Source organism: Pleurodeles waltl, chromosome 3_1 (genome assembly GCF_031143425.1).
Source record: "Pleurodeles waltl isolate 20211129_DDA chromosome 3_1, aPleWal1.hap1.20221129, whole genome shotgun sequence".
NCBI lineage: Eukaryota > Metazoa > Chordata > Amphibia > Caudata > Salamandridae > Pleurodeles > Pleurodeles waltl.
This window is the reverse complement of record NC_090440.1, coordinates 42,675,466-42,696,768: the sequence shown is the minus strand read 5'-3', so window position 1 is coordinate 42,696,768 and position 21,303 is coordinate 42,675,466. Positions and strand designations below refer to the sequence as shown.

Here is a 21,303-nt window from a genome sequence, read left to right as displayed (position 1 = left end):
TTTCCACACTTTAAGAGTGATGTAGGAGAAGGCTCGACTGCCGGACCTCGTTTTCCGTATGCATGGGATGTGTGCAAGTAGGAGTCTGGAATAGCGAAGGTGATTGGAAGATTTGTGAAAGCAGATGTGATTGTTGAGGCATGATGGACCAGTGTTATGTAGTGCTTTGAAAGTGTGGGTGAGAAGTTCGAATTGTACTCGTTTGTGAAAGGGGAGCAAGTGGAGCTCTTTCAGGTGTGCTGTGAAGAGAGTGCGATATGGGAGGTTGTGAGTGATTATGGATGAGTCTTCAATGGTCTGCAGCCTTCAGCTGAATTTATGTTGATCCCGGCATACAGCATGTACGTGTAGTCCAGTTTGCTTGTGACAGGGGTGTGTGTGACAGTTTTTTGGGTGCTGATTTGGGAACCATATGAAAATCTTCCTCAACTTCTTTAGGGTATGAAAGCAGGAGGCGGTGAAAGTGTTGACTTGGATGGTCATGTTGAGTTTGCTGTTGATAATGACCTTGAGGTTCTTGGCTTGGGTGGTACGAGTGGGTGTCAGTCCTAGCTCTTTTGGCCACCAGGTGGAGTCCCACAGTGTGAAGTGCTCTAAAGATACTGATTTTGGTCTTGTTGGTGTTCAGCTTCAGACACTTGGTCTTCATCCTGTGGGCAATTTCAGTCATGCAGGTGTTGTACTTGATACAGATTCTGAGCACCTTGTCTGTCATAGAGAGAATGAGCTGTGTGTTGTTGACTGAGTGTTGTCAAGGAGTTGGTGGTCGTTGAGGTATTTGGTGAGGTAGCGGTCTGTTGATGATTTTCTCTATGACTTTGGCCAAAAATGGTACCAGGGAAATTGGTCTGTAGTTGGCGAAGGTTGAAGTGTCCGCAGAGGGTTTTTTCACCAATGGGAGGGCAGTTGCATGTTTCCAAGCATCTGGGAAGGTTGAGGAAGAGGTGCATGTGTTCAGAAGCATGTTGCTAATGTGTTGCAGTCCTCTGGAGTGGGCGTGATGCGGGCAGGGGTCCGATAGGGCCTCTGAGTGAATGGATTTCATTATGACAGCAGTTTCCTCTGGGGTGATGATGGGCCATGTGGTTAGCATTGGTTCTTTGGATAAGATTAGGAGGTGTTTGGCAAGCTCTGTCGGGCCCTGTTTCAGGGTGAAGTTGCAGTAAATATTGGTGATTTTTTTTTGATGCAACAAGCAAGACTGTGTGGGATTCCACTTCCTCTGTCTAGAGGTTCTGAAGTGGTGACTGGGTCCACATGAGATATCACAGACAGTGAACTGGCGGGTTCATTGAACTTTAGGTATTTAAACATTAAAGTGCTGGACACTGCAAATCAAACAGCCGTTCTTGACATAGCGAGCGAGCAAGCCTCGAAAAATCATAAAAATGTTACTAAACCTGCAGGTTGAGTAACTTGATTAATCTACTCAACCTAACTGAAATCTACTTGACCAGTAAACTGGTCTCCAATTGTGTGATCCTATGCAAATAATTTGTTTTACAGGGCGGCGTTTTTCTTCATTTTCACATGAGTGCACCTTCAAATATGTGAGTTCAGCATTTCTGCTGTACAAAACTGTAGGAAAGGCGCTCTTTTTGACATGGTTACCCCCATGTTTTGCTTGTTTATCAGTGTGTTCAGACTGTTGTCACTGGCATCCTGCTAAATAGGACCCCAGTGATTGTGCTCTCTCCTCTAAATTTGGTACCTTTGGTACCCTTTAAACCCCACAATTGGCATACTGGTGTACCCCTGTAAGTCTCTAATGTATGGCACTTGGGTACCCATGGGCTGCCGCATGCATTATGCTACCCATGGGAGCCCATGCAAACTATGTCTGCAGGCCTGCCAATACAGTCTGCATGCAAAGGTGCTTGCACCCTTTCACTGTTGGTCACTACACCAGGTCACTATAAGTCACCCCTGTGGTCGGCCCTCCTAGCCCAAAGGGCAGGGTGCAGGTCCCTGTGTGTGAGGGCACCCCTGCATAAGCAGATGTGCCCCTACGAACTCCAGTTCCAATGCACTGGACTTCGTAAGTGCGGGAAGCCATTTTACCCGTGTAATGGCCACAGGTCACCACTTCCTATGGTCCAGCTACATAATGGTAACTCCGAACCTAGGCATGTTTGGTATCACACATGTCGGAATCATACGCCAATACTAATGCCAATATTGGTGGCATGATTCCATGCTCCTTAGAGGACCCCCTCAGTATTGCTCCTACCAGTCTTCCAGGGTTTGAGGGCATCCCAAGCTGCTGCCGCCCCTCAGACAGGTTTCTGCCCTCCTGCTGCTTGACCAGCTCAAGCAGGGGAAGGCAGAACAAAGGATTTCCTGTGGGAGAGAGGGTGCAGCATCCTCTTCTTAAGAAATAGGTGTAGCCTTCCAAAGCCATTGGCTTGCTTTGAAGGGCACATTTGGTGCCCTCCTTGCATAATCTGGTTTGCATGAGTCCAGGGACCCCTATTATCTGCTCTGGCGTGAAACCGCACAAAGAAAAGGAAAGTGACGACTCCTCTGTCCATCACCACCCCAGGGGTGGTGCCCAGAGCTCCTCCAGGCGGCCACTTGATTCTGCAATCTTGAAAACAAGATGTGCAGAGGTCCCTGGAAGCATCTGGTTGGTCAAGACACGTGACTGACATCAGTGACCCCCTCTGATAGATGGTCATCCTGCAGAGTGACCAAGCCCCCTGTTAGGGTTATTGAGGGACTCCCTTGCAGATGGGTCCCCAGATCCAGCATGCACGACTCCACCAGAACTCCTCTGCATTGACCCCTTCTGCTCCTGCCCACCTGAACTGCTGCTGGACTTCACAGGTGCCAAACAAGCCTGCAACTCCCGAGGCGACCCCGCCTTGCAACATTGTTTCTCTGGCTTCTTCCAGCAATTGCAACATTTCCACAGCTGTGCATCCTTTGGGGTCGGCAAACTACAGCTGCACCAAAGAAGCAAGAAGGATTCTCCCTTGGGGTGGAGGAGTCACTCCCCTGCATCCGCAGGCACCTAAGGCAATGACGTCCAGTTGCTTGGATCTGCTCTTCACAGGATTTGCGTGGATCCTCCAACACAGGTGGTGGTTCTCAGTAGTCCTCTTGGTCCTCTCTGCTCGCTGTCCAAAGTGGGAGACGATGAGCCCTTGACTTTCCTTGGAGGGCAGTAGCCCTGTTTTGCAGGTCCTCTTAATCTGGAATCCATTGTTGGATTCCACTTGACTGGTATTCATCTTGCAATCTTCCTTCTCCAAGTCCCCTTGTTAGGCTTTGGGGAGCCCAGATAACTTACCTCTGCTCTCATGGTCGCTGGGGGTCATCTAGGTACTCACCTCTTAGGGTCCAGATTCCTCCCGGCTCCCTTCTAACTACCCCACATTCTTGGGTGGGGGACCTAACTTCGCATTCCACTATTTTATTATATGATTTGACCCCCCTTAAAGGGCCCTAGCTATTTTCTGCTATTTCTTGTCAAGGCTTGTTATTTTTCTATGCTAATTCCTAACACTGTGTATATATAGGGTGTACATACCTCCAGTTGGGGGACTGCCTATAAGTAATCTAGTTCAGTGTTACTGCATAAAGTCCCTTTATTTTTGCAACACTGTGTGGTTCCTTTCATGTGTGATAAGTTACTGTGTGACTGCTGTGGTATTGCAACTGCTTTACACTCCTTCTAGATAAGTCTTGGCTGCTCAGCACAACTACCACTAGAGAGCCCTGGCTTCCTAGACACTGTCTCACTAACTAATAGGGGTTGTGCCTGCACCTGGTATAAGGTGTAAGCACCACAGGTGTGCACCACACACCAGGAGAACTTGTTCTTGTTTGAATAAAAAGACTAAACATTTGCTCATTGTATTATAAGAATCCAGCCTACACATGTGGTACACATGATCCATGACTCACTTCTTAGTTTAATAACAGCATTGCCATTGGTGCAGGGGAAGGAGTGTTTCTCAGTTCATGTTTAAACACTCTCTTTTTATTAATATATTACTATAGCACACTGTGGTAGTGCATTGTTATTTACAGACAGTACATTTCCCATTAAAATGGCCAGAATCGTTCCCACTACTTTGCAGCTTCACCGATAATACTACATAATGTATTAACAATACTCTGAAAAGTGGGTTTTAGAGAGCATATTTATCTTTTGCGCATCACCATGTAAACTATTCTAATTTAGTTTCATCCTATTACATTCACAACATCTGAAATATATTTAGAAACGTGTACAGTTGACCTATTAGCTATTTAAATGTTGTTTGTTAGGAAAAATCTGATGGACTAAAACCTTTTGTTTTACACTCTTTGTACAGCAGATCATACAGTTCACTTTTCAAAGTCCTAGAAGTCTGCTGTCAGAGAAGTAAACTGACTTCTGACCTCTATCTCTGAACACAGAGCAAATGTGACAAGATAAAAACAAGATTTAAAGGCATCTTTATTACTTCTTCATTTTCCCAGTGAACAGAACACCTGTCCTTTGTCAACTTTCCAGAAGGGAAGAGTAGATCCAAAGTATAGCTTGACCTGATAAAATCTGACTCGCCATAGCGAGTGGTGAGTAGGTTTCTTAAGGCCTGGCTGGGCTATGATGGGAACAACCATGGGCCCCATATCATTTGGTGTTAGAACACTCAATTTCAAGCCTTTTGCACCCCAGAGTTCCCTCCTCAGGCTCTTCATAAGATGTATTGTGCCTTTGGAGTAACCCTGACCTCATTTATGCCTTCTCACTTCTGCTGTTGTTTCTGCAAGTCCTGAAGATCAATAAGGACTAGGCCCAGCTCATCTTGATAGCCCCATACTAAGCTTGGAGGGTTCAATATCCCACCCTACGGGATCTGAGCCTCCCACGTTAGTTGTATCTTAGAACGGATCGGCTGTTCCAGCAGAATGGCAGAGTTCTGCGCTTGAGTAGCTCAGGCTACACCACCGTGCATGAAGAATGAGTGGAACCAGCAGAGTGACTGTGACCTCCTTCCAGAGGTGGATGGATGTGATCTGGAGAGCTTGACACCCATCCACAAAGCCCATCTAATTAGCTGCTAGTCTAAATTGATCACCTGGTGCGAGGGCAGGCAAGTCGATCCTCTTCAGGCCAAGCTGTCTGATTTTCTTCTTTTTTCTCTAGCCTGGCAAGCCTTCCCCGTGGGCATGGCACCTCTCTGCCGTTTCAGCCTTCTTCCTTTGCCTGGTTAAGCCTCTTTATTCAGACCTGTCTTGATGTATTTCTTAGAGCAACTTTCATAATATTTTAGCCTGCTCCTTTCGTTATGCCGCTGTTTATGATTTCCTCACCTTTTAGATGTACGCGCTGTTTGAGACTTTGTACAGCTGCCCCTGGAGAATTTTGATCCTTCAGGCCATCACCTCTGTACATTGCGTCAGTGAATTGCAGGCGTTATCGTCCCTGACGCCACATACTACCTCTTCTTTAAAAAGTTGGCGTTTTGGAGCCTGGCACCCATTCTTTTGAAGTTGGTGTTGCTGTTTCTTATGGAACAGTTCATCATGCTCTCAACATTCATTTCTCCACCACATACCTCTAAGAAGGAGGAGAAACTGTATCTCTTGGATCCTAAGCAGGCCCTTAGTTTCTGTGGTGACAGAGCTGGGAGCGCCGATTGGGTAATCAACTCTTTGACAGATTCATTGGTGTGATGAAAGGGTAGGCAGTCTAGAAATGAACAATATCAAACTGTATTGCCCTTTGCATAAAGATGTTCTATTCTGTGACCAAAAAGGAGCCTCTCTGGTGCCTTTGGGCCCATGGTACCAGGTGAAAGCAACAACTACTGCACTGGCTAGAGGGGTTCAGATGCAGAATATTTTTCAAACTGTTACATGGGTGTCTGGTTTCTCCATGAAGTTTTGTCTTGGTTTGCAGGTCTGCAGGGAGGGTAATTTTGTCTGTCCAGTGCTGCAAGACGTATTGATTTGAAGTCTGTTCCTCAAAACCACCACCTCTGAAATTGTACTGCTTTGGTATTGATTTAAAAAGTGACAAATTACCTTTGGTGCCGCTCTTTCTGGTGGATATTCTATCTGCAGACTTCACCGCCCGCCTGTCTCGTGAGCCTGTGAAGGGGACTTCTTGTAGGTTGCAAGGTTTCTTCATTGAGATCGCACACTGTCAGTATATTGATTTTGCAGCCGCTGCACAACTGAAATAATCATTTAATAAACTGACGTTAGCACGCAGAGGTGCACGTAAATGTCACATAGTGTAATCACTTCTGTGTGGGGGTGCAAAGCAGCCACGTGTTCTGAAGGCGCCGCCTGGTTTCGCCCAAAATTTATTGGGAAAAAATATTTCTAGATCTAGGCTGGTGCCGTAGAAAATCCAAATGGTGAGGATTCTGCAGTTGGATTATCCAACAGAAGATCTAAGCCTACAAAGAGTATGCCACTATGCAGGATGAGGTTATGGAGGCCTTACCAGTGGCAGAGGCTTCTCCATCCTCCTTTGGCAGCCCTCCCCATCATGTGTTTTGTGGCCCAACTTAGGACAACATCACAGTGACCTTCATCCTGGAGTGTCTGAAGTACGTGTCACGGTCCCCTCCATCACTAGTCCTAGTCCTGTTCCCTGCTGGCATCTTCAGCCCACCTCAGTACCTCCAACAGTGCGGTGTCTGTGATCACCACTGAAGTATGTAGCAAAGTTTCTATCCAGCCCTCCAGGTCTGTCTCCTCCAGTTCCTGCTCCCCCACCCTGTCCTCGACGCTCGTGATTGAATTGATGGAGCATTTAAAAAAAAAAAAAACAATAGTCACCTTTTAAGAGGCGGAAGATGCTTGTACGGCTGTTGATCGGTGCTCCAGTGCCGGGGTGGTCTTCTCTTTACCTGAGAGTCTTCTTGCTGTCTTCTCCACAGCTGCCATCACCTTCCTTTCTGTGCCCTCCCTTTTCTCCAAAGAGACCATCAACTCTCCGTCAGTGGGGGCTGGACCTCTTGGTGGGGTCGCGTCATCGAGCTGCTCCTTCTTCTCCAAGGATCTCATCTGGTGAAAGAAAGCGCCCATAGGCATCTCCACTCTTCTCCATGGAAGCTCCTCCTGTCAGAGGGAGCCCTGAACTGCGGTCCATACCGCCCTGTTTGTTTCCAAACTCGGGGCACAGTAGGAGACTTTATTACTAGAACAGAGATGGTGTAGTGCCTTCCATACTACTGTGGTAATTTCTAAGCACTCTGTACAGCAAGAAGCGCTCTTTCGGGCAGAGTTGGAGCTGTATTGGATTCCAGACCATCTTGTTGATGTCGAAGCGCTGCGAATATGAATTTTGCTCTAGGACCAAGTTGGCACTACTTTGAATTCCATACATCCATGTTTGTTTATAAGCAGTGTGCACAGTACGAGTCTTGCTGTAAGCCAGAGTTGGTGCTGTATTTTGTTCCCTGCTGCCATATTCACTTCTAAGCACTGTGCACCATAGAATTCTCCGCACAACACTGGGCCTTGGCGCTATTTTCTGCCTCCATTTAGCGTGCTTCTTCCTGTCTAGGATTGGTTAGGAGTCCTCCGGTTGTGGATGCTGGGTGTTTTGGGATCCTGCTAGGCCAGAATCATCTGCAAGAGGGAGGCTCATCCGGGATCTAGCTGCCTCCACTCCACTCCACCCTTCTCGCTCGGGAATGGACCCTATTTCTGGACACCAGTGTATCCCGCTTAGCGGTGGATACTAGTGCATGCACTCAGTATCCACCAGGTGCACACATAACCTGCCTGTGGGACCCACAAGAGACAGCTTCATTAAACATCAGAGGTTCCTACATGTCAGTGGTCCCGCTTGGTTGTTTAGGATATTGAGCCCATGATGTGTTTTTACAAAGTACCTGGGTCCTTACAACTTTTCATAGCCATGGATCCCTAACCCTTTCTATAATAAGAGCTACTCACATCCAATAAAAATCACTTTCAGCTACAAATTATCAGTGTACCATAGTGATAGTGACCACTTCAGACCAGGTGCAATTAGTGCCCATTGCATGGAGGAATGTCAACAGTGACCACCCCAGTGCATCAGGCAAGACCACCAGCAATAATGTAAAAAAAAAAAAAAAAAGCTTTATCATATTCAATTTAAAAAGCCTCTCTACGTCACAGTAGTGAAAACCCAAAGCTTCGTGGCATGTAAGAAAAAATATCACTAATAACTTGCCACAGTTCAGTATGATTTACCATTTAAATATCCGCTTAAAATATATTTTTTATTGAAATATAAGCTCTGAAAATAGACATTTTACTTTTAAATATATCCTTTTTAATTTTGGCAACGTATCTAATTCAACAAAACAAAATCTTTTCATTTACTAGTCCGGACTACAAATAGGGGAGCTACCCAAAGGTAGCTGGAGACCGACCAGTAGCTCCTGAGCTGCTCGCTGGAGAACCCTGTCAGAGTGGTCTCAAGCTTGGGTAATCGCCATCTCTGTCCTCACCGAAGTGGGACGGTCCACACTGGAGCCAGAGGGGTTACCAAAATGAGCTCTGAACCTTGGCTTGTCACCGGTCTTTGCTGCCAAAATTACTCCGATATGGGATGCTTGTTTGGAATAAAAACTCCTGTTTTGCAGCTCTCAGATGTACGGACTTGAAATTCAATATTCCATGTTTACATTGAGAGTGGATGCTGGCCGGATTAAAAAGCTTGGAGCCATATGGAGGAATGTATGGCTCTGAAGTCTTGCAGTGTTTACGCTGTTCCACAACACGATAATTGGGAGTGACACGGGCCCTGACTACTTCCATATGCAGAACCTCGCTTTGGAGCACTTATCGAAAGTCCTCAGGTATCCAAGGGAGGGAGCCGACAGTGGAAACAGTGTGTCCCCAAAGCCATATCAAGGACGTTCTAAGTGTTAGGTTGTGTCACCCACTTGTGATCTTGAGGGCCAGGGCTGGAGGGAGAGCCTAATGCAACCGCCATCGTGGGAGGGTAGGATGGGCCTGGCAAAGAGCAAACCTTGGTAATACTTCACTGTTAATTGGCTCCTAATGCCTACACTTTGGCCATTCCTGACCTTTCAGCCAACAGCATTTGGAGTGCTGGGTCTTATTGCCACATTCTGTGATTGATAAAAGTGAAACTACAAACTAGAGAGTGCAAAGTGAAGTTAGCCTAAAAATCACCAGTGTCTGGTGGTGCCGCATACAACATGGGGCCACTTGGCAGCCATGGTGACTTTGGGAGCAAGACACCCACTACAACCCTTCGCTATGCTCCGAAGTGCTGGGCCTAGCCTTTTGGTGCTGTCTGGATGTTCTTCGGCACCCGGTGCCTCGTTTTGCATTCACGTCAACATCTCCGTGTGTCACAGCCAAAGAATTGAATTAAACTTGGGCTCTGTATGTATAAGATACGGATGTCCACACTGCTCCCCGATACACAGGAAGTCCATTTCCTGCAGGTCTTTCATCTGCCAAGAAAGTTCATTGCCGCTGCAGATTAATCCTGAGTCGATCACTCCATAATTTACTCTAAGAGGCTCCTCCTGTGGTGTCGTGCCTCAGACCGATTCTACGTGCGATGCACCAAATGAACAGAAGCCTACTTACGAGTCTTACTTTGTGCCTGCCCATGTGGCTATCAAAAAATATGACTAGTATGAGGAAGAGGCTACCAGAGCATGCAGCCATCATGTAAGATTGGGATGGGTGGGAGACAATCTGAGGGTGTCGGAGTGAGAAGAACAAACACGGAAAGCTTACTGCTGGGGAAAAAGAGTGCTATGTTCGAACCCCCGGAGGATCAAAAGTAGAAACATCTGTTACCCAAGTGATGACCCAAAGATGTTGAATCACAACCTCTTCATCTGTAACAGACAGCTCTGTGGAATTGAAAATTGTGTAAGCAAGCCATGTAAATTGAATCTCAAGAGGTTGGAGGTATTGGTGATTCTCTCCGTCAGACCGTGGAGCTGATCAATAGACATTGCTACACTAAGGCGGAGCAGTAGGTCTGCCAAGCCAACCATGTCCGCCCTTCTATATCAGCTTATATTTTTCTGTCTGCAGCTCTGTCTCGCTTCAAAAATGGTGTCGCCTGGAGCTGACGAAAACGTAACCTGACAGCAGAGCTTATCTGACCATCATAGGATGCATGGAAATCTGGAAAAGAATTCCATGCTGAAGTAAGTGGGGTATGTAAGCCCCCCAAGGGAGGTAGCCCCCCAGGAGGGAGGCTGCAAAGTGCACTCTGTAGGTGATGCTACTGAATTAGAAACGTCTGTCTTCCAGGGCTGTCATTTTGTTGCAGGCATTGGTCGGCCAGGCAGGGAGGGGCGTGGTCTGCGGTGGGCGGAGAAGGAGATCCGGCATCTCGCCTCGGCAGGATCTGGGTGTCCTCGGGCTGGCTGTAAAGAGACCCCGAAGGAGCGGATGGTATCATCCCCAGCGAGAGAGGCGGACACTCTTTTTCCGTTGTTTTTCTTAGGCCTGAAACACACACCATGTCACCCCGCGGGCACAGCCCACATAGCATTAACCAGCCGCAGCTGCTCCCCGCTTCCACGCTCGTCCTATTTTTGTGGGAGTCTCGCTATTTTTAGGTCTAGCTGTAAAAAGGTTTGCGCTCCGAGGCGGTACAGGACTTTTGTTTATATAATTTTCCAAGGAGAGAGGTCTCAGTTTGCATCCCAGTTGCCTTTTCCCGTCAGTCAGATGTGTCAGTCTTTTGCATGTGTTTTGTTTCTGCACAAGTAGAGTGCATTGTACAACATGCAAGGTTTGAAAGAGAAACTAGCACAAAGTTCAGACTAGAGCTTCAACTTTCTTTGCTGCAAGTGCAGCTCCCTGTACATAGAAGGCACATCTACCCCAAGCCCCCTCTCTGCCTGTCAGACTATGCATATGTGACACGCAGTATTATATGAAGATACGCGGCCTGTATTACGCTACTTATCACTTTGGTGAGTGTGGGGAGGGACCATGATACACTAAGGTGGTTCGCGTGCTACACCCTCCCTCAGCGATGAAAATAATCAGCTTATCACCCTCTGCCGGTGCTTAATTTGTAAATAAAAATATGCCGGTGCCCAAAGCCCTCCTAAACACGCGGCTGCTGCAATTAAATGTGGGAACACGGAATACTGAGGCGGCGTAATCCTGAAACTAAATCAGGCCTCTTCAATCCTTATAAAGCCACTCCCTGCCCCTTCATCTCACTCTTGCAGCTTTCTACTTTATCCCTTTGTGACGCTTTTTCGTTTTTCTCTTCCTCTGTCTTTCCCATATGTGTCTTTTTGCTCGCAGCAAATGCTTGAGGCAGAAGAATAAGCCCCGGCCCTCAAAAATAAGTGTTGGTGCTCAGAACCGGAAACAATAAGCACAAATTAAACACTGCCCTCTGCTCACCTGCATGCATGACATATGCATATTTACGAGTGCACCAGTTATAAACAAAAGCATTGAACTACAAGACAAACACAAGGGGTAAATTCATCCCGTAAAATAAATCCCGGTGCTGTCAAGTAACCTATGAGAGATTCACAAGGGCTTTCTGAAGTCAGAGGGAATGTTTGCGCTGTAGTAATACATATGTAAATGGGTGTTTATCACTGCACTTGTTCCACATAAGTTTCATTCTCCCCAGCAGAGCTATCTCAATGTATGTTTCATACGCAGAGGCTCACTGTGTGGGGTGCAGTATTACCACTCTCGCGTGTGGGGAGCAGACGTGACTTTGAAGACTTGAAGTCCAGAATGGGTTATCAACCCCTTCACTCCCTCAAAAATGGTAAATAAATACCACACCACCACTCTCTGCCGTTCCATGTATAACTTAAGTTGCGGCATTTCTTCATATCTGTTGTAACAAAGGTATTTAAGCTGAGCAGGGCACAAGGTGTTAACTTCGTGTAGTGAGGTCAAATCATATTTGAGAGGCTATTGTAATATGCAGTTTGCGAGGAAATAAACAGGCTTTTCTCCTCATTTTTACAGTATTGTGGTGATTGCATAAAACTTGATCTTGGTACCATAGCAATACATGTGTGAATAAGTGGTCAGAATATATTTCTAGTGCCATAACTGTGTGTTATTGTATACATTCATATACTGTATTATAATATCTACACAATACATATTCACTGTAAAAACAAAGGTTAAAGTAATGTTCTAGTTATGTGAATTTGTCATTTGAGATGACATCAGTGATGTCATAAATGATGTCATAGAACATGTCATGAGCGATGTCATGTGAGGTCATAAGCAGTGCATGGCATGGGCGCAAGATGTAGTTATCGCTGCTAGCTATAACTAGTGAATTTCTGTGTTTTTTTTTAAATTCAAAACGTTAATGATGTCACTGACAAATTCACCTTACTATAAAGTTACTTAAACTTTTTTCTGTGAATTTCTAAGCTTTTTTTTCCCTAAAAAAGCAGTTCCTTTTAGTACACCTAAATATAATCTTACTTTAACCAAGGGTTTTCAGTGAATTGCTAGGGTTTGTTTTAATGTGAAGTAACACTTAATTACTGCATGTAAATGCAGCCCAAAGGGTGTGAATGAGGGGGTGGGTGTTTGGCTGCAGGGCCTGGCCCTGGGGACCATGCAGGCAAAGAAACGGATCTAAAGTCCGGCGAGAGATTTAAGAATGCTCCCTCCAAGCTAGAACAAACACAGGCTCTGATTGGCCGCCAGAAACCTGGGAAAAGATGCAGGAGCTTGATTCAAAGATGCTGTGCCTTTGTAGATATGAGTTATTGATATAGCAGGATCCCTGCTAAGAAAATGGTGGAGCTCTGGACCTGCAGGATGAGAGGGTGCAGGATATAGTTTCAAAGATCCTGTACCTTTGCATATTATACAGGATATTTATATATAGGGCCAATGGAATATTGCGACAGGAGAGGGCCAAGTTATGTGGCAGATTTGAGTAGATTATGTGGCAAGAAAAGACAAATTATGCGGCATGTGTGGCACTTAAAAATATATATTTATATGATCTTTATTATTTTTTCAGCATGTACCATAATGCAGGAGTACCTAACATTTCCCAATACCTTACACATGTTGATCAGAAAAAAATATGTGGCACATTTTTTATAGTATTACTTAATTATTTCATCATTTTTAAACTTTGTAACACTCTCTGGCATTGGTTGCAACTCACTAGCACTAGTTTAATATCCAAATATAGCAATAAGCAACAAAAAGGTGACCAGCAGAGCTTTCCAAACACCTTTGCTGCACGGCAACACTTGTTGCATTTATTGTAACTTTTGAACCGTTTTTGTTAAAATCTACAGATTGTGCAGCAGATGATGGATTATGTGGCAAATACGGCAAATTTTTAATTGTGTGAAAATCGCCGCACACTCGCATAATTCTAGTGGCCCTATTTATATAGCATGATTGTAGCTCATCATCGAAAACATTTTGGAATAGGCACACTGGGGTGGGATGGGTGTGCCATGATTTTAACCATCGTGGGTGATAAAACATCTGGACGGGCCACCTGCTCCAAAGATCTGTGCTTAAAATGATACTCGCCCGCTTCAAGTACAAGAATGTTCAAGACCTGGGCTCTGTTTACCTGGGGTGGATGAAATGAGTACCTCCGATCTGGGTTCTGTTCATCTGGGGTGGATGAAATGAGTACCACGGATCTGGGTTCTGTTTACCTAGGGTGGATGAAATGAGTACCACCGATCTGGGTTCTGTTTAACTGGGGTGGATGAAATGAGTACCACCGATCTGGGTTCTGTTTATCTGGGGTGGTCTATCTAGGGTGGATGAAATGAGTAGCACAGATCTGGGTTCTGTTTATCTGGGGTGGTTTATCTGGGGTGGATGAAATGAGTAGCACAGATCTGGGTTCTGGTTATTTGGGGTGGTTTATCTAGGGTGGATGAAATGAGTACCACCGATCTGGGTTCTGTTTATCTGGGGTGGATGAAATGAGTACCACGGATCTGGGTTCTGTTTATCTGGGGTGGTTTATCTGGGGTGGATGAAATGAGTAGCACAGATCTGGGTTCTGTTTATCTGGGGTGGTTTATCTAGGGTGGATGAAATGAGTACCACCAATCTGGGTTCTGTTTATCTGGGATGGTCTATCTAGGGTGGATGAAATGAGTAGCACAGATCTGGGTTCTGTTTATTTGGGGTGGTTTATCTAGGGTGGGTGAAATGAGTAGCACAGACCTGGGTTCTGTTTATTTGGGGTGGTTTATCTAGGGTGGGTGAAATGAGTAGCACAGACCTGGGTTCTGTTTATCTGCGGTGGATGAAAAGAGTAGCACAGATCTGGGTTCTGTTTATCTGGAGTGGATGAAATTAGTACCCCCGATCTGGGTTCTGTTGATCTGGGGTGGATAAAATGAGTACCACGGATCTGGGTTCTGTTTACCTAGGGTGGATGAAATGAGTACCACCGATCTGGATTCTGTTTAACTGGGGTGGATGAAATGAGTAGCACAGATCTGGGTTCTGTTTATCTGGGGTGGTTTATCTAGGGTGGATGAAATGAGTACCACCGATCTGGGTTCTGTTTATTTGGGGTGGTTTATCTAGGGTGGATGAAATGAGTAGCACAGATCTGGGTTCTGTTTATTTGGGGTGGTTTATCTAGGGTGGGTGAAATGAGTAGCACAGACCTGGGTTCTGTTTATCTGCGGTGGATGAAAAGAGTAGCACAGATCTGGGTTCTGTTTATCTGGAGTGGATGAAATTAGTACCCCCGATCTGGGTTCTGTTGATCTGGGGTGGATAAAATGAGTAGCACAGATCTGGGTTCTGTTTATTTGGGGTGGTTTATCTAGGGTGGATGAAATGAGTAGCACAGATCTGGGTTCTGTTTATCTGGGGTGGTTTATCTAGGGTGGGTGAAATGAGTAGCACAGACCTAGGTTCTGTTTATCTGGGGTGGATGAAAAGAGTAGCACAGATCTGGGTTCTGTTTATCTGGAGTGGATGAAATTAGTACCCCCGATCTGGGTTCTATTTATTTGGGGTGGTTTATCTAGGGTGGATGAAATGAGTAGCACAGATCTGGGTTCTGGTTATCTGGTGTGGATAAAATGAGTACCTCCGATCTGGGTTCTGTTTACCTGGGGTGGATGAAATGAGTACCACCGATCTGGGTTCTGTTTACCTGGGGTGGATGAAATGAGTAGCACAGATCTGGGTTATGTTTATCTGAGGTGGATGAAATGAGTAGCACAGATCTGGGTTCTGTTTATCTGGTGTGGTTTATTTAGGGTGGATGAAATGAGTAGCACAGACCTGGGTTCTGTTTATCTGGGGTGGATGAAATGAGTAGCACAGAGAAATGAGTGGCACAGATCTGGGTTCTGTTTATCTATGGTGGATGAAATTAGTCCCACCGATCTGGGTTCTGTTGACCTGGGGTGGATGAAATGAGTAGCACAGATCTGGGTTCTGTTTATCTGAGGTGGATGAAATGAGTAGCACAGATCTGGGTTCTGTTTATCTGGGGTGGTTTAAATGAGTACCACCGATCTGGGTTCTGTTGATCTGGGGTGGATGAAATGAGTAGCACAGATCTGGGTTCTGTTTATCTGGGGTGGTTTATCTAGGGTGGATGAAATGAGTACCACCGATCTGGGTTCTGTTTATCTGGGGTGGTCTATCTAGGATGGATGAAATGAGTAGCACAGATCTGGGTTCTGTTTATCAGGGGTGGTTTATCTAGGGTGGATGAAATGACTAGCATTTATTTGGGGTGGTTTATCTAGGGTGGATAAAATGAGTACCACCGATCTGGGTTCTGTTTACCTGGGGTGGATGAAATGAGTACCTCCGATCTGGGTTCTGTTTACCTGGGGTGGATGAAATGAGTACCACCGATCTGGGTTCTGTTTACCTGGGGTGGATGAAATGAGTAGCACAGATCTGGGTTCTATTTATCTGGGGTGGATGAAATGAGTAGCACAGAGAAATGAGTAGCACAGATCTGCCTTTGCCACCCTCGCCCCCGCCGTGGGTCCTGTTTAATGGAGTCACTGGACCCCTTTAGCAGCAACAACCCCGGTTCTGTCCCTCTGGTGCGGCCAGGACCCTGCGTTACTCTCCTGTGCGCCAGGTTCCCTTGGACCGCAGGACGCCATCTCCCTTCTGAAGCGGCCATGGGGGGGGCGGAATACCTGTGGTCAGAACCAAGATTGAAATCAGTAAATAACGTCAGCTCCGCTGGTCTGGAGCACGGCTGGCGTCATCGGGACCAGCTTCAAGTTTCCTCTGTTTATGCCCAGAATACCCTTATTTACTTTTGAAATACCTGCCCCTCATGCCAGTCCAGTGGTGGCATGTGCCCTGGCACGGGGTGCAACCGCCGGCGCTTCACCTGGAAGGCAGGTTAGCACCTCATGCCAGTGATGCTTCTGCAACGGGTCTCTGTGTTGTCGCCCAACCTCGTGGGAGCCTGCAGCCTCCTTCCCACGAAGGGGTGGGGGTGTGTGTGTGTGTGTGTGTGGTTGGGTGGGTGTGGGTGTGTGTGTGGTTGGGTGGGTGTGTGTGTGGGTGTGTGTGTGTGTGGTTGGGTGTGGGTGGTTGTGTGTGTGGTTGGGTGGGTGTGGTTGGGTGGGTGGGTGTGGTTGGGTGGGTGTGTGGGTGTGGGTGTGTGTGGGGGTGGGTGTGTGTGGGTGTGTGTGGGTGTGGTTGGGTGTGTGTGGGTGTGGTTGGGTGTGTGTGGGTGTGGTTGGGTGTGTGTGGGTGTGGTTGGGTGGGTGTGTGGGTGGTTGTGTGTGTGTGTGGTTGTGTGTGTGTGTGTGGTTGGGTGTGTGTGTGGTTGGGTGGGTGTGTGTGGGTGTGGTTGTGTGTGTGTGTGTGGGTGTGGGTGTGTGTGGGTGTGTGTGTGTGGGTGTGTGTGGGTGTGTGTGGGTGTGGGTGTGTGTGGGTGTGTGGTTGGGTGGCTGTGGGTGTGTGTGGGTGGGTGTTAAGTAGGCTTGCAGAGATACCTGGAGTGGTGGTTGAATCCCCTCTCCATTCGTCTCTCCCACAGGGTCTCTGTGGCATTAATAGTGCACGCGCTGGTGAATAAATGGTTTCTCCCAGCTGCGCACATGGCTCCGGCCAGCTGTGGGCACATTCATGGATGGTTTGTGCCGACTGGCCGTGCCCCCGCCTGTAACCTGCGCCTCGAAGATGCTTCGTCCAGCAGCTGTGGCTCCGGACGTGTGAGTTCGGGTTACCAGAGTCTCCGGGTGCAGACCGGGGACTCCAGGGCTCTTGGGGGGGGCGTATGGATACTGGATGTGAATTACAAGTGCCAATGTGGCTAATAGTTTGGAGCAGTGGTTCTCAGCCTTTTGACTTCTGCGGACCCCCACTTTATCATTATTGGATGCTAGGGACCCCTACTGAGTCGTTAGTAGAACCCGGCAACCCCCCCACTGAGTCCATTACTGGAAGCTGTTGATGATTCTAGCTGCAAAACAATACACAAAAAATACAGAAACAAGCATTCTTCAAACGCATACACAAATGCTAATACATTTTACTTAATTTTCAAACAAATATAAATAAATAAAAATGTTAATAGAAATGTTGGAGCTTTTGTAAATTCAATTGAAGCCACACATGGTCCATATTATCTTCTGTTTGATGTCCCTGCGCTGCTCCCACAAATCAACCTGAGGGTACTAATTTATTTTTTGGCCTCTAATTTCAGACTCCTTGGCACTTACAGTATATTTTAAGATGTTCAGTTGTACATTTAGCCACTTTATTTATATGCACTTTATAAATTTGTTCATATTATTTAGTTTTCTAAGCAGTCGCGGACCCCCTGAGGAGGCTTCGTGGGCCCCACAGGCATCCCCGTCCCACAGGTTGGGACCCACTGGTTTTGAGGCTTGTTGGAGTATACAGAGTAGTTGGTGCGCTCTAAACTTCAGGATCCAGTCTCGGAAACCAGAACTGGTGTGAAATGGCGGCCCGTCACACATGATATGATACTGTGTTCCCCTCACATAGAACACTGGGCAGCTGCTCCGTGTTATTGGACTGTTCCGCTGTGAGGTGCTGGCATCACTGTACTCCATGGAACAAAGACCAGTAGAAGGAATTGTTCTAATGTGGCATGTGGGTAGATGGCGCACAGCGGCCTCCTATCAAATCTCACGTAACTTCCTCCAATCAGATCTCTGCAGATGAAAAGAAGCTGCAAGCCAGGCTGTTGCCTTCTTAAAAGAGGTGATTCTGTATTTGGATCATAGTTTAGTGTTTGTTTAGAGTATATGCTTACATGTGTACCAGAGGGGTCCAGCATACTTCAAGAAGGGCAGATCCATGCCAGACTTTCAGGATAGCCGCAGGTGCAGAATTTACATGAAATGAGTTAAGATGGAACTTTCCATATTGGTTATCCTGAAAACCTGGGATGGATTCAGCTCTCCTGGACATGTGGTGGGCACCCCGGGTATAAACACGTTGTTCACAATGAATTGATATATTTATAACTGTATTATTGAATATGTTGCGAAGCGCTCTGAAGACACACCTCGTTAACGTGGTGCCCTGTGAGGAGTAACTAGAACCGAATGTTGACAAGCTTCCTGTGGTCGGCCTGTTCCTTACCTCGAAGAATGTACCCCTTTTTTCATTCGCAGAAATGGAGCAGCGTGAGCAACCCCCTCTTCCTGCCTCTGATCCCGCCCCCAACCCAGGGGTTCACTGCAGTCGTCCTGACCTACGACCGAGTGGAGAGCCTCTTCCGGGTCATTACTGAGATCTCCAAGGTGCCTAGCCTCTCCAAGCTGCTGGTGGTCTGGAACAACCAGAACAAAAACCCCCCAGAAGGTAAGGCCCAGTAGCCCCCACAAAGGGGTATTTGCCTGCACCCCCAGAGTTACCACGGGTGATGTCTCTTGATTAAGAAGAATACTGCCTTTCTCCAACCTATGTAGCATTATTCTCTTAAGAACTGTCAACGTTTCCCAGAAAAACGTGGTCACGTAGGACTGTCGTTTTAGAAAAGCGTCATATTTCGCCCAAATGTACTGTATTTTAGTCTAGATTAAAGTGCTTTGATCCCTGAAGGGCCTTTTGATTCCAGGCAAGTGTTTTGTTTAGTACAGACTAGTGTTTCTAGAGCACTAGTTCAGATATGTTGCACGTCACCAAATTGCATAAATGCAAAATCTTACTGTGCGATTCTAAATTTGTCAGTGTAATTGATCAGTTCACGGTCATGAATTATTGCCTTGTCATAATTGATATTCATGGATCAAACTACCGATCTGGCAGCCGACGTGTTTCGCCAACGGGACATGGAGTCTGCAGGGCTCCTACAAGGCTGAAAATAAATACACACATTAGAATTAATTTTACTTTTAGGACAATCTTATTTCAGTTATTCAGTCATTATTTATTGCATCTAAACGATTTACTCATTTACAGAGTTCAACAGTTGTCTGTATTTAGTTTAAAGTTCTAAATTAACTCTTAAGTGGTGAAACGTTCAAAGTGTTTATACATAAATCAAAATAGCTAATCATTCTATGTCTATTCTTAAAGACCTTGGCCTCCTTGGAACAATGAATGCACAGGTTACTGTAAAACTGATCCAGTTAACTTTTAAGTTACTCTAGAAAAGTATCCCTTTATTCCAGAACTGTCATTTTTGTGGGGTTGCCCTGGAGGGTTTAGTGCTCTGTCAGAAGCGCGCTGCATGTCCAATTCTTGGCTTTCATGAAACATATCCGTGCATTCCTGGACTTGTAGTCTTAGCATGTTCTTGTTCCATGAACTGTACAAATACGCCTGATAATGTTTGCATCCACTGGATTAAAACACCTAATAATGAATCTGAAAAGGAATGTTCTTAGCTCAGTACATGGTGTTGACTCGACGTGCAGCAAACCCTAGATTCTGTGCTCAAGAGCAGTATTGCCGAGTCCCACAATACTGTTTGCACGCCCGGATGTTGGTGTTTTGAGAGAGAGCCTTGGTCTAGGAGTCATGGAATAACCATTAAATGAAGTCCAACTGTTTTGAGTTCACAATATCTCTTTGACTTTGGGTAGCATTCATACCATACAAAGCCAAGAACCCCCCTTTAGGCCTGGCTGGCACTGCCATCAATTTGAGAAACATTTAGTTTCCATGGCGCCCCCTCTGGCTGACTCAGACGTGCCCTTTCTGGCGAGCCAAGCACCTGGCTGTTGGCAGACCCTTCTCCCAGGCCTTTGCCGAGTTCCCTCGCAGCTCAGCCTGTTCCCACCACTAATCCTGCCCTCTCCGAAGTGCCTGCTACTCGCAGACCATTAAATCCAGGAAGTTTGGAAGGATTAGGGGCAGGAATGAGTTTGAAGTCAGTAATGCGCCTCGCTGTCACTGATAAGGTCTCCTTGTCCTGCCCCCAGGCCAGTGTGTCTCTCTTTTTATTGGCACTTTCCTTTTAATTGGTGATCGTGAGGGTGTGGCCAGAGGCGGAGGGATGAGGTCAGAGAGAAGGCGATTGGATGGCCGCCGACCAAGGGGGGCGGTACCTTTCAAAACCACATTGGAGCCTGAAGCCACGTGCCTTGAGCTGGTGTGAAGAACACTGAACATGCCTGCTACAGAGGAGGTGCGGGAAAGAAACCGTCCTGCCTGGGGGTACATCTGAATATATAAATTCTGCTGGGAACAGAGAATGTGTTTATAAGGTACTTCAGGGGACTGGTTTATACGATGAGGCACTCTGTGCTGTGAAAAATTCCGATTTCTCGAGATCCTCTCGCTTTTCGAAGGCTGAGAGGGCCGAGGTTATCGAGGTAGCCTGGCGCCAGGCGTACCCTACACCAGCCACATGGCCTTGCAGATGCATCAGCCTGTCAGGGACTCTGTAGTCCTATTTTTTGTAGTCCAGCCTGCCTCTGCTTTAGAGTTGCCTCATGTACCTCATGGACACACGGACGACTATTCACTCAAACTAACTAAGTCTGTTTGCATGTAAACCTGTGAGGGAGCAAACGTGTGACCTTCTGCTAAAGCACTTACAATATTCAGTTCAAATATATATCAACTTTTGAGATTCAATAAGGAGGGCGCTTTTATGTTAGAAAGAACTATAATTGTGTTTGCTTATTGGATTATAGTAATGGATATTTTAGGGGGAAAATGTAAAATTGTCAAATGTGTTTTAGGCCAGAAGAAATCGATGCTCCCTAGTAGAGTTGCTGTAACCACATGGTTGAACCCCACATGGTCATCAACACCCAATGAACACTCCACCTACCTAAAGGTGGGTTGTTCCATTGTGGCGGTCAAAACTTCCGGGTTTTCGGGTTGACCACTTGTTGTCTCATAGGCCTTTTATGGGCCCTCCTGTTGGTTGAT

General features: G+C 46.4%; 1 protein-coding gene across 1 annotated transcript in view; it reads left to right on the top strand.

The window, feature by feature from the left end:
* Positions 1 to 21,303, top strand: part of EXT2 (exostosin glycosyltransferase 2) — a 324,143-nt gene that overhangs the window by 207,614 nt on the left and 95,226 nt on the right. The window contains exon 9 of the mRNA XM_069221798.1: positions 18,591 to 18,780. Within this exon, the coding sequence (XP_069077899.1) occupies positions 18,591 to 18,780 (190 nt within the window). The remainder of the gene's footprint in view (positions 1 to 18,590; positions 18,781 to 21,303) is intronic.